Source organism: Ostrea edulis, chromosome 7 (assembly GCF_947568905.1).
Source record: "Ostrea edulis chromosome 7, xbOstEdul1.1, whole genome shotgun sequence".
Classification (NCBI taxonomy): domain Eukaryota; kingdom Metazoa; phylum Mollusca; class Bivalvia; order Ostreida; family Ostreidae; genus Ostrea; species Ostrea edulis.
This window is the reverse complement of record NC_079170.1, coordinates 77102192-77115745: the sequence shown is the minus strand read 5'-3', so window position 1 is coordinate 77115745 and position 13554 is coordinate 77102192. Positions and strand designations below refer to the sequence as shown.

At 35.2% G+C, this 13554-nt stretch overlaps 1 protein-coding gene and 1 long non-coding RNA gene across 2 annotated transcripts in view; both read left to right on the top strand.

The window, feature by feature from the left end:
* The first annotated feature begins 2224 nt into the window (after window positions 1–2224).
* On the top strand, window positions 2225–9002 carry LOC130048532 (uncharacterized). The gene is made up of 2 exons (XR_008797322.1): window positions 2225–5541; window positions 7817–9002. It is a non-coding gene; the product is annotated as an uncharacterized LOC130048532 (long non-coding RNA).
* A 3853-nt stretch (window positions 9003–12855) lies between these two features.
* Window positions 12856–13554, top strand: part of LOC125655641 (uncharacterized) — a 62965-nt gene continuing 62266 nt past the window's right edge. The window contains exon 1 of the mRNA XM_056145385.1: window positions 12856–13504. Within this exon, the coding sequence (XP_056001360.1) occupies window positions 12895–13504 (610 nt within the window). The 5' untranslated portion in view covers window positions 12856–12894. The remainder of the gene's footprint in view (window positions 13505–13554) is intronic.

Below are 13554 nucleotides of genomic sequence, written 5' to 3'. Positions count from 1 at the left end.
ATTACTTAGGCATACATAATATAAATTATGGTATCGGATACATATTATATATAACCAACTGTAAACCACAACACTGATTAAAATTCTAAAGTCAAATTTAGGAATTGATTATTCTTACAAGAAAACAGACGAATTTATTAAACTATGTGAGGGAGTGTAGGTACTAAATCTGCCAAATCTGACCGATATAAAGCATCAATCGCAAGAAGAACTGTGAAGGGAAAAACCAATATGCACATCCAACACAAGAACTTTTCTTGTAATTAATGTGATTAATATGTTTTTAAAGTTATTCTGTCAGACTATGAAGACATTCTATTTTATCATACAATTAGGACAGGTTCATATGGCATGGACTTGGTAATCGTACACGAACACCCCCCCCCCCCCCTCTCAATTTCCATATTTTAGAACAAGTTATATATATGCCAAACTGCATTTTTAAAGACGTTTATAACACTAATTAACACAACTAATGCGTTTCCAAACTGCATTTATGCTATTTTGAAAATTACAAAATATTGATGGATTTAGGACAGAGAACATCATTGTTTGGAATTTTTAAAATAGGTGTGGTGTAGTTTAAAACATGTAACATTTTTAATAAGATTGTGTTGGAATATTTGAAAAATGCAGTTTGATCAATGGTTATTTTATTTAAAAATACACCATGTATTTTAACTCTTAAAAAAGGGTGGGGGGGTGGGGGGGTGGAGGGTAATGACCGTTTCGTTTATGTCCCAGTAATCTCGCACTTGCTCGCGAGACTTGTGCATTTTCTTACCAATGACGCACAAGAGTCATCAAAGCGCGATAATTCTAACGAGCTGGTAATGAGAAGTATTGAAATATGGTATACTTCCAATTAGGATAGAAACGGGGCTATACAAGGGAAAAAACATTAGATGTCAGCTGAATATGTACTCTGTGTTCTTTAAATTGTTTATAAGATGAGCGCCACATTTTGATACATTGTCTTATATACTAAAACCGCAGAATATATCTTTCACTAGCATTGTTTATGACCTCACATTATCAATATCAAAATTACTATGCATTATTTTATGTGCCGCTATGAATTTGACCGGGGTATATACTGTTTGTCATTTTCGTCCTGCCGTCATTTTGCGTTTAGCTCAGTTTCAAAGAAACTATTTAAGATATTTTCATCAAAACTTATATACTAGTACATATTGATATAATCTATTAAACTGCACCATTATTTTTTTTCACCTTGACATTTCCTTTGACCTTGACCTCAGGTTTTCCTAGTTGGTGTTTAGTTCAGTTTCAAAGCAACTATTGACAATATTTTTATGAAAACTCTAACACTGATACATATCAATGGTAGCTATTCATCTGTAGCATATTTTTGACCTTGACCTTCCATGTAACCTTAAGCTTTTGGGGGTTAGCTCAGTTTCAAAGCAATTATTGGAAATGTTTTGTCCCTCTCTGAATATGGTCGGAGTATACAATAGAGTAGTGGATCTACAAATCTAATTTTAATAAGATTGCTGTTTGTCATGTCAGTTTATAATATCGTGAACTAATAATATATTATATATAGTATATCCTCTTCCGGCTCTACTTGTGCCAATAACTAAATGCATGGAATCACTATCATTTACAAGGAGTATTCTGATTTACTGGTATACTTGTTCCGGGTTCTGTTTTTGAAAAAAAAAAATACACGGAGACACAGGCCAATATTCTATTTACATGGTACTGTAAAGATGGCTGGGCACTTTGCACCTGGTTCCGAAACTAAGTTCCTATCGCTTGTGAGTACTCGGTGCCTCACTCTCATTCAGGATCACTACACCTTGTATCTCACCACAATTCCTTAGTTTGTCTTTCACCAGTGGCTTGTATTTCAACCCTAACCTTTCAAACTCTTTTCACTATTAATTCTTTAATAGTTTATCGTCTCTTCTAATTCTAGCTTCCTTCTTTGAACAGCAGGCTGCTTATGAATGATTAATGCTGCCTCTACAGCCTCTTATATAACAAAGGGATATACCCATCCAAATTGCGGTAAACGGGATATCGGGCTATTCCATTGGACCGAGTCACATCAGTGATTGGAACGTATAGAACCATTGTATTGTTCATTACTCATTACACGTGTATACAAGAAACATTGGTGCTAGCACCATAATTATGGGCCGGAAATTTTTTCAGAAGTGTAACAACTAAATATTTTGGGGAAAGGTATTCCAAAGAATTCCTTTGTACCTTTGTATAAAAGTGCGAGAAAATTTCAACGCGAAGGCTGGTATTTAGAGAAATTTTGAACAAATCCGGAGATGAACGAACTAAGTGAAAAGAATAGTTTATTACATGAAGTAACACTTTATTGGTAGCTCAATAATGCAACTAATAATTCGCAATATCAGTCATGGTTAGTGTTTGTGTTACCAATACCACAGTTAACAGCAGGCTGGTTGACGTACAGGCTTAGAGTCTAAAATATCTTACGCAACAAAGTTTTCCATTCGGACAAGTAAAACGTTTAGTTTACTTGCCCAAAGGGCATGTGGGATGAAAAGTTAATGTATATTCCTGATATTAACACGACAAAACCACAAACAGCTTTTCGCGCACTTCTTTTCTAGTCCTCTGTGACTATACATCAAATTACGTCATTTATAGTGAATGCAGGATCGCTAGGATGATCATGAAATGTATCCTGTAAAAGGAGATCTGAGCTATCTGGCCCCGGGCGATCGAAATCGGCTGACCAGATAGCTCAGTTGGTAGAGCACCCGACTAGAGATCAGGGGCCTCGGGTTCGAATCCCGGTCTGTTGAAAATGCCTGCCAGGGGCAAAGGGATCCTGGGTTGATGTCTTCAGGTGTGAAAACATTTAAGGAAGGAAGAGTCTAGAGGCCAGCCGAATTCGATCGCCGGTGGTCCGTTAACTGAGATCGTAGAGCACTTGACAAGAAATTCAGGGGGCCCGGGTTCGAATCCCGGTCCGGTTAATTGCATTTTCTCCCTTCCTGTTACATTTTTCTTTTTAAAAAGAGTTTTCGATTAATTAATGATTTAGAATTGATTTATATTGTAAATGATAGCAAATAACAAATTGAATAAGAAAATACCAAAGTGTGAAACAGTTGAAATGAATCAACAAAAATGAAATGTTTGTAAGAGGTAAGAAAATGTGACGGAATGAAAATATCCGAATATATTAAAGTGTCCCCACTGGTTTCAATAATCTTAAATATTTCCAAGAAATAGAAAGAGAACGAGCTACATCGTAACCTAAATAGCGAGTACTGTGTAGAATATGAATTCCAGTACTAAAATATGACTGATTCTATGTAACTATCAAAATTCAGTGGCCACGGTATGTCACAGATTTTTATGAAACTTTGTGTGTAACAATATTATGATAGATATAAAACAAAAAGACATGCAAAGGTTTGACTTAGCAACGGTTGCCATGGAAACCGATCCTCTAACAACAACTGGACAAGATATGCACATGTATGTTATATTTTGAATAATCAAAAATTAAACGCTATTGTTTATAAAAACAACAATTGTAAAAATTATTTTGAGCTATGTTCTAGCTTTTAGAAATTTTTTTGTATTTATTTAATCCTTGGAAACAATAGAAATAATTATTTTTATGATGTATAAGGGTTTGATATATGTAATTTTTAGAGAGGGATAAAATATATTTGCCCAGTCATTTGGTGTAAACTCACATGCTAGTAAAATGTATTGAATCTTACTTTAAAAAGTACAGAAACACATTTGTGGAGAAACCAAAGGTAAACACATAAACCAGTAGTTTCCTCTGGTGCACAAACCAAAATACACCAGAAAGAGTTATTGCCCTTTGTAACACTCTCTTGTATTGGAGATATGAACAGCCTTCATTTGTTTTCAGTATGGCAGGAGGTGGAAATTGAGTTTTTATTCAATTTGTTCTTCAGAAGTTTATCAATATCAGATGCTCTTTGTTCACTTAATTCACTACCACGATCTTTATCTTCAATTGTGCTAAAGGATTCCGGTTTATTTCATGGAATACAAATCCGTTTGATCTTTGCCATAGTCACCGGACTCTAGCATCCAATCGTCTACGTATTCGTAGAAAAAGTAAATGTTGTGGAATTTAACGCTTTATTGCATCACATCCGACTAAAAAAAATGACCAGGGAAACAGAAGGCTGACAGACATATTCATAGAAAATATGAAAAAGCCCTGCCTGCTGCCGTGTTGGAACTTGTATGGACGTAAGTATTCTATTTGATTTAGAATCCAAATTCTAAAGTAAAGGCTGGATAAATTGTATCAGAAAATTTGGCTTTTAGTAAACATATGAGAACCCAAATTTATTTTATACTGCCAACCAGGCTAGTCAGCTATAGTGGTATACATGTAGACTGAACATTGTAAGTAGTCCTGTCATTTACTGCATGGGTGTACAATATAGAATACTAGTTAAGTATGTCCCCAACCTAACATTCACTCAGGGAGTTTCCTATCACATTTACACAGAGTTCAGGATCTGTAAAAATTGGGGAGTACTTATAAAATCATGTTTCATGTGGAAATTTTCAAAAGGACTAGGCTTAATTTATGTAATACTAAGTGATGACCCCCCCTCTCTCTCTCTCTTTCTTTCTCTCTCTCTCTCTCTCTCTCTCTCTCTCTCTCTCTCTCTCTCTCTCTCTCTCTCTGACTGTCAAGTTTACAATAAAAACAAACATGTGAATGCCTGTGTGCATTCTAGATAAAGATTGTTAAAATCATATATATTGGTGAGCCAGGCTACTTTCAAGTTTGTTTACCTGTGGTAACCCCCACTAATATGTGATGGTTCTAATCTACAGAAGAAATCACACAAATACTATTATGATTTAAAGTTTTCTCATATCTGTAATTATGAACTTTAGGACACTTGATTTGGAAAAATTAAATTATGAAAAATTGATGATTTTGAATTGGGTCCTGTAACTGGGCCCTCAAATTGGTATCAAGTCAACTCGTACCCTGACCGACTCGTACCCAGGTCAACTCGTACCCAATAGGTCAACTCGTACCCAAAAGGCAAAAGTCAACTCGTACCCAAAAATCTGGTTACGAGTTGATTCCTCTTCTTCAATTGATGACAACTCGTACCTAAGCGATATGTCACTTATATGCGCATGGGTATATTGCATTTTGGGCAGATTCTTGGGTACAAGTTGACTTTTGCCTTTTGGGTACGAGTTGACCTATTGGGTACGAGTTGACCTGGGTACGAGTCGGTCAGGGTACGAGTTGACTAGAAATCCTCAAATTTTAATACATGTAGGTCCTGTCAACTGAAGTAAATCAAAAAATATTAAATGTAAATTGTAAATATTCAAATACTTTTGAATTCTTACTTTTTCATCCAATAATCACATATTTTGGCCAAAGTACATGACCACTATTTTACGTAATTAATGTGTGCTTTTCTGTGTTTCAGCTGTATGAGCATCATACTGTGCAAATCACCTAAAGATGGAGTTGACCAAGTTGCTGACTTTGAGGAGGTAAATATTCAGCATTAATACATACACATTGAATACATAATTTGAAATTCAAATTTGAATCCCAGTATTATAAATCCTAAAACAAATTAATAGATGTGGGGAATGTGGTACATTGGGTTTAGTTTCTTGGTTATAGAGCCTGCATGGAAACTGAATTCTCTAGAATATTAAATCACAGGAGACCATCCATTTTTTATGCGACATGATGACTTGAAACGTTTTCATCGTAACTTCCTAAAAAAAATTTATTACTTCACTTAATTAGCATACTCAAAAAGACTAGTTGTTTTGTTGTCAATGACGCACATATATATGTACACATGTGTATGAGCTCAGTATCAATTGTAAAAATGATTAATTCTAATTAGGTCAATGTTGAGAATCACTCAAGTGACCTACATGTTGCTATTTGTGTGCGTCAGTCATCATAAGACGTTAATTGAACATTAATATTTTTCTTGATAACCACCCTTCCAATTCTTTTCAAATTTCTTTTAAGCATCTTTGGGACAAGGGAAATTAACATAGATTGTAAATCTAAGGACTCTGGATTGACGGTACTTTTAAAAATGCTCTATACCAAAATTGAGAATTTTGTTTTAGAACCAGGGTTTGATTTCTTCAATTTTATGGAGAAAACTTTTTCAGATATACACTTCGTTAAATTGTAGAGTTGGGGAGGGGGGGGGGGGGGTATAAGTGTATTTGACATTTATTTGTGTCCAAATTATGTAATTAATACTGAGGATTTCAGTAGTAGTCTGTTTTTAAAACAACAGACACCTAGAATTAAGAGCACAATGAAAGCATACATGTGATAAGGAGGGGGGGTGTGTGACTTCATAACAATGCCTGAAAATTCTTAACAATTAAATTTTAACAAAATTTTTTACACTAGAGATGCCAATTCAAGATAATTAACATGCTTTGTTTATTGGCATCTGGTGTACATTTAGCAACAAGTAGTGTTGTTCATTGTGAAACGATAAATTGATAATGTACATGTATGCGTTGGTTGTACATGTGTTTTAGGCATATCTTATTGCATGTTTTGTTGTGTTTGGTTGTTGAAAATATTGATAGAAATTAATAATGAAGAATTGCTGATATACTAAGGACATCATGATTCTGATCTAAAGAAATTGAGGACTAGTTAATATTTACATACTTTGTTACATCATGACCATACATTGCTTGCAAGAAAAACACACATGGGCCACATACATGTAATCAGTGACTAAGACATTTTGTTCAGTTATACTGTTTTCAAGCCATTACACTTAATTCTTAGAAAAATTCCTTAACTGGCAATTGATTGCAATCAGAAATTGCAAATTTTCTATTTATTCCTTACTTGACACCATCGAATGACAGTAATGTGATGCGCGCTCCCTGTAATCAGGGGGAAATAACTCGTATAGCATTGTGAAAAATGTAGCTCATTGATTATATTCATATACGTTTGAAATATTTTATGGTTATACAAATTTTTTTACAATAACTATTGAAAAAGACTCGAACACAATTTATGTTCATGTTATGCATAAATCTTATTAAATCATTGACTCCGCAAAATGTTATGACATCACAGGAGGGTGGAACTACCTTAAATAAAGCTGAATGCTTATGAAGGAAAAACAGAAAGGGGTACCAAAATTGCGAATTTCGAAAACACAGGGTTGTGAATGTGGGTCCAAAAGAGTCATATAGTGTATAACATGGATTTTGTAGCCCTTAGAGCTATAGTGATACTTTGAATTTTTTTAAATTTGATTAATACTCAGGTAACCAATAAGGTTTGTGGACATCTTGTTAATTTATGAGTATTAACACTATTAATAGCTCTTCAATACAGCATAAACACATGTATACAAACTGTATCAAAACATAACATCCTTTAGGCCAATTCAACTTAATTAGTAAGATTATCATCCCGAGTCACCAAAAAGTATGGGGCAGACTGTGGGAAGATTTTATTTTTTAATTTTTATTTTCTGAGAAATATATTGATGACAAACAAGTTTTTGTCAACAGAAGTGCATAATTTAATGCCAGATATATAAATCTATGTTATTTCACAGATGATTTTTGAGGGGCGGTTGGGCGGGCATGAAAATCTATCAACTAAGTAATTAAGTGGTAAAATTACTATTCTAGTATCATGAATGATCTTGTACATGTAAATTTAGTTTAATCAAATTGAATTAGGTGTGTACTGTATGAAAATGTGAAAAATAAGATGAACTTTTCAATATTTGTTCAACACATTTTTTAGAACTTGAAGAGCAGAATATGCATTCCATGACTCTTATGTGATATAGAAGACAAAGAAGAGCTCTTAAGAATGGAAAAAAAGCTGCGAGTTTTACAGTCAATGAACACACCTCACGACACAAGTCCATCCTGATTCAGTAAACTGTTCTTCTAAGGAAACACCATGACTTAGTTAAGATCAAGTTTTGGTGTCAGAAGACTAATGTAACTAAAACATTGCAAAATTAACCTGCAAGTGTCTTATGTGAGCCTACTGAATAAGGATTCATTACTGAACAGTTGAAGGAAAATCACTATTATAATGATTTTTAGAAAAAGAAGATTGTGTTGTTTGGATAACATTGTGATCCATGTTTGTTGAATAAACAACTTTGCAAAAATGAGTTGTTCTGTGTTAATATTATAAATTTACTAATTACTGGTATATAGATTACAGTAACACTGAACAAACTTCAATAAATTTTAAAGTTTCATGCAGTTTCTGCACCAGAAAATGACACCTATTGATTTTCTGGTCCAAAGGTCACCAGGTGCAATACAATACTCTGTACAATTGATGTCTGACCAGTTTCTTCAGAACCCTTTGATTGATAGTGATATTTCATACAGGGGTTGGTCACTGGTAGTATATGACCCCCATTGATTTTCAGGTCAAAAGATTAAAAATGGCAGGGGCCTCCGTGGCCGAGTGGTTGGAGCATAGCGTTCAAAATGACACGGCCTCAGTCGGCGCGGGTTCGAATCCCGCTCGCGCTGGTATTAAGTGAGAAAGTTTCCCAATTTACTTTCGGAAGGTCGGTGGTCTCTTCCCAGGTACATTGTATCTGGGTTCTCACTTTCACCAATAAACACTGGGCACCATCAGAAAACTGAAAAATTGTTGAGTGTGGCGGAAAATATCAATAAATCAATCAATTAAAAATGACTAGGTGCAATGTAGCTAGTACTCTATGCAATGGTGTCCCCCCAATATCTTGGGCCTGTTGTTCAATTATGATATTTCATATGTTGGTTGGTTATGAATAGTAGATGACCCTAATGATTTCCAGGTCAAAGGTCAACAAATACAAGGCAGTACAATGAACAATTTATTGGTATCTACCCAATATCTTGAGAAGACTTTTTATAGTTATTGATAATAGTTTACATGACAATACAGTACATGTAATATAGCTCGTTTATGGAAATGATTGCAAAATCTACTTGGTGTTTGGGGAGGGGGGGGGGGGGGGTCCTACTGGATTACAGTTTATGTTTACATGGTTTTTTTAATCACTCTAACTAATTTTTATTAATATGTTAAACTTCTCCATGTTTATTTTTGAAATATCAATTGCTCATATTGTTCATTTTAACCGAAAATGGTGTAGGTTGTATTATTTGTCATTAGTATGAATTTTTGGCAAAATGCCCAAATCTACAGTTTTCGCACTACAATAGATCAATTGCACTACATTTCACCATTAATCTTTTTATATAAATTAGGAGTCTTTGATATGGACACCCTTTGATGACAGTTGATTATGCTGTATGTATTTTCCAAATTATCTAAATTCATCAACGAAATCCAACAAAAAATCCCGTTTTGGCAAAATGCCCAAATCTACAGTTTTCTTACTACAATAGATCTATTGCACTACGTTTCACCATTAATCTTTTTATATACATTAAGAGTCTTTGATATGGACATCCTTTGATGACAGTTGATTTTGCTGTATGTATTTTCCAAATTATCTAAATTCATCAACGAAATCCAACAAAAAATCCCGTTTTGGCAAAATGCCCAAATCTACAGTTTTCGTGCTACAATAGATCTATTGCACTACGTTTCACCATTAATCTTTTTATATGCATTAAGAGTCTTTGATATGGACATCCTTTGATGACAGTTGATTATACTGTATGTATTTTCCAAATTATCTAAATTCATCAACGAAATCCAACAAAAAATCCCGTTTTGGCAAAATGCCCAAATCTACAGTTTTCATGCTACTACAGATCAATTGCACTACGTTTCACCATTAATATTTTTATATATATTAAGAGTCTTTGATATGGACATCCTTTGATGGTAGTTGATTATGCTGTATGTATTTTCCAAATTATTTAAATTCATCAATGAAATCCAACAAAAAATAACTTTTTGGCAAAGTGCCAAATTATAATACATTGGTACAGCGGTCAGTAACACACTCTTTACCATAGGTGGATATAGATATCATAAATAAGGAGGGAATTTTATGGGGAATCGAGATTTGTGGAGAAAATTAGTTGTCTTTTTCAATTTTTTATATACCACAAGGACAAAACATGGGCAAAACGGGCTGAATTTTGCAGTTCAATTAGCCCTCATAGACTGCTGTCGGTTTCCATGGCAACGGATGGTAGAAATTCGGTGGTGGGGTTGAAATTATGTAAGATGGTGCAAGTAAAGTTAATACTGTGAAAATCAAAGAAATCTGTGACATTGAGTGGCCAGACCCTATCTGATTTCTTTGATTTTTACATAGAATTGATCATAAAACCTATTGCTATCCACCACACCTTGAAATAGGACATGGAAAGGGAAACCTATAATAAACTTGTAAATTACATTATAAAACCTACTAACTCTGAATATTATCCAACAAAATAATGCCTAAAGTGTGCAGTAAAACCTCGAAGTTTTTAGCAATTCCTAGCACCTAATCTTACAATTTTTATGCTTATTTCATGTTAATGACTATATTCAGAGCTTCACAACCTTGAGGTTTTTGTTGTTAAGAATAAGAGAAAAGGAAACTAACCATGAGGTCAGCTCCTAAAAAAGTGAAGTAGACTAATCAAACACAGCCTTATATGCCTTGAATTCTATTCACTAACATAAGCCAACCAAAACCAAAGAAACTATCCCGCATTATCAAATCAAGCGACAGGTAGCTTATTCAATTAGGAGAGCGTGACAACAGAGATTACACTTCCTGTTCAATATGAAAAACATGTGGAATGTATCAACTAAATCTAAACTTCAATGAATATCAAAAGTAAATGACTGGCAGTAAGTAACTAAACTTCAAATATGACACTAGGCTGATTTAATCATAAAAGTTAACACAGATTTAAAGTTAATGTAAATACGAAAATAGATCCGCTCCACAACCATTTTATAAGTGGATCATTCTTAATTGTTAACCATGTACAATATTAATATTTGCCGTAATTTCGTTGTGTGTAGTATGTGACATTTGTATGTGTAATATATATATCTTGATAAAAACGCGGATTGCGTCGAAAAGTTGTCACACTGAGCTGGTTACAAGCTAGCTGCAACCCAATTTTTTGGAATCGTGGGGAAACCATAGAAATAGCAAAATCGGTCGCAGAAAGATCAATGATCATGTTCAAAGTCGCAGACAGGTCTTGCATGGTCGTAGTACCAGTTGCGCATGGATGCGCCACCAATCAAGCAGGATCGAGGGTCAAATTGTCATTCGATTGGTCTTACAACTAGGTTTAGCATCTGCTCATTGGTGGTGCAACCTCTCGTACAACCTCACGATCAGTAGTGCGACTACTTACGACCTTAACAGATTGGTTGCACGACCCTATTATTGGTGGTGCCACCAGTCTAGCTCGAAGTCTCAAAATTCTAGAGTGACTTCTGGAGTTTTGATCATTTTCTTCTACGACGCGTGTATATTGCTATAGCGGGATCAGTGCTGCCGACAAGACTTGAAATTATGTTGATTCGACTATAGATGCAGAAACAGCAACAACTGGGTGCTGTCACTGCATCTTTATATTTCCGACGAATGAAAACGGCGTCAACAAAGAAAATTCCGGCACGCTGTTTCTCCTTGCCGCCGTTTCATTATCTGCCAAGTCGTAAACTTCATCATGTTGCTCAATGGGCGTATCAACTCTTACGGGGTCATCCTGTGTGGCCGTTACTGGACAAACCTTCCAAAACAACGGGTTCTTGCTCTGATTGTGGCTGTGTTTTCTTCTGAGTCTTCTTTCTTGGGTGGCATGGCGAATGGGTTTGACAGTGTTTACTGTTCAAGAGCTAGGTGACAACTGATGCTGGCGCACGATTGCAAACCTAATCGAACAACCACCTCATGCCTCCTGTGATCGATCGTGCAAGCCGTAGTAAATGGCCTCGATTCATCTTACGACTTGTGGCAAATCGTAGAAAGAGCACGTATTTACGTTACTATCATCATTCATTTCGTTACTATCATCATCGCTGTTTCGCTGTTTTTTTCAACGACGAATTTTCTGTTCATATGAGCCGTATAAAAGATAAATCAATACCACCTGATCGTAATTGTTGCTAGTGTATGATATTTCTTACCTACATATCATTCGCAAATAAACAAAACAAATATATATAATAAGTAAACGTGGTCTTTCCGGAATTTCCTTCCGCCATCTTGGGATGATAATATTAACGATCGTTACTATCATCAGTTTAATACCAGTGATATGGGCAGTATCGTTTCGGTGTTTAACCGTAACAAGTGTAATGATACCTGTGAATTTGAGGTGCAATTTCTCTCCATGATTATTGTACATTTTACTATGGAAGCCCTTGACCTAGTTGCGTGGACTTTACCATTGAAATCAACTATTTTTTTCGTGCATATAAACAGGGTTTCTTGTCAATTTCCAAACTCAAAAGAATTCACAAAATTATTTCTCGAAGCGTTTTATTATGCCAACTGACCTTGTGTACTTGGACTGTTTTTATATTCGTTTTACGATTTCCTCACGTTGTTTTCGAGTGTACGGTGTAAATGGTAAATGTTACTAATAATAAAACTTATCCCAATCCGTCTACCACATGTATGGTGCTCATTTAAGTTATATTCGACATGATGTTAATGGTTTGAAATTAAAAAAAAAGAAGGAAAGAGTTTAAATCTATCTATCTATATATCTATCTATCTATCTATCTATCTATCTTTCTTTCTTTCTTACACTATTCTCAACATGCATTGAAGTATAAACTATTCATAAATTTAAAAAAAAATCACACATTACACTATTCATGTTATCATTCTCCCATAGATTAGTGTCCAGACTTGATAGAAGATAATGGCGACTTTATACGCTTCAACACAAGAAACAACAAACGCTAATAGAGCTTGCCGTGTTGTACTCGGACCCTGTACAGATGGACTACGAGACATACTGCGTTACTATATCCCCCCAATAACATTTCCTCCTGTCATCAAAGTAAACGAACGTAAGCTTTCGAGACTGACAGCAGATCAGCGTGCTTTAATATTACCTCGGCATGGATATTATGTGGGGAGCTATGGTGATATGGACATATCATTATTGTACATCTTATTGAGGAACATAACCAACATATCTCCTCACACCAAGGGCTGGGGCAACGATCTCGACCCCCATGACAGGAGTCTCTCTGCCAACATCGAGAGGATTCGATTGGTCCGGAATCGTTGTGTTCACTCATGTGATCCATCCATGTCCAACACAGACTTTAACTCCATCTGGTCCACCATTAGATCGACAATGGTAGATTTGGATTTATTCCTCATGAATGGAAACAAATATGAAAAGGCGGTGTATTTCTTACGTCACGAGTCGATGGACACTGCACATGACCTACATTACGAAGAACTGAGGAAGCAGGTGGAGGAAGATAAGACGACCAGGGAAATGGTGGACAACCTTGAGAGTAAGTAAAGATTCTGCAATCAATTTTGAATTATCAGCATATTACTGTGT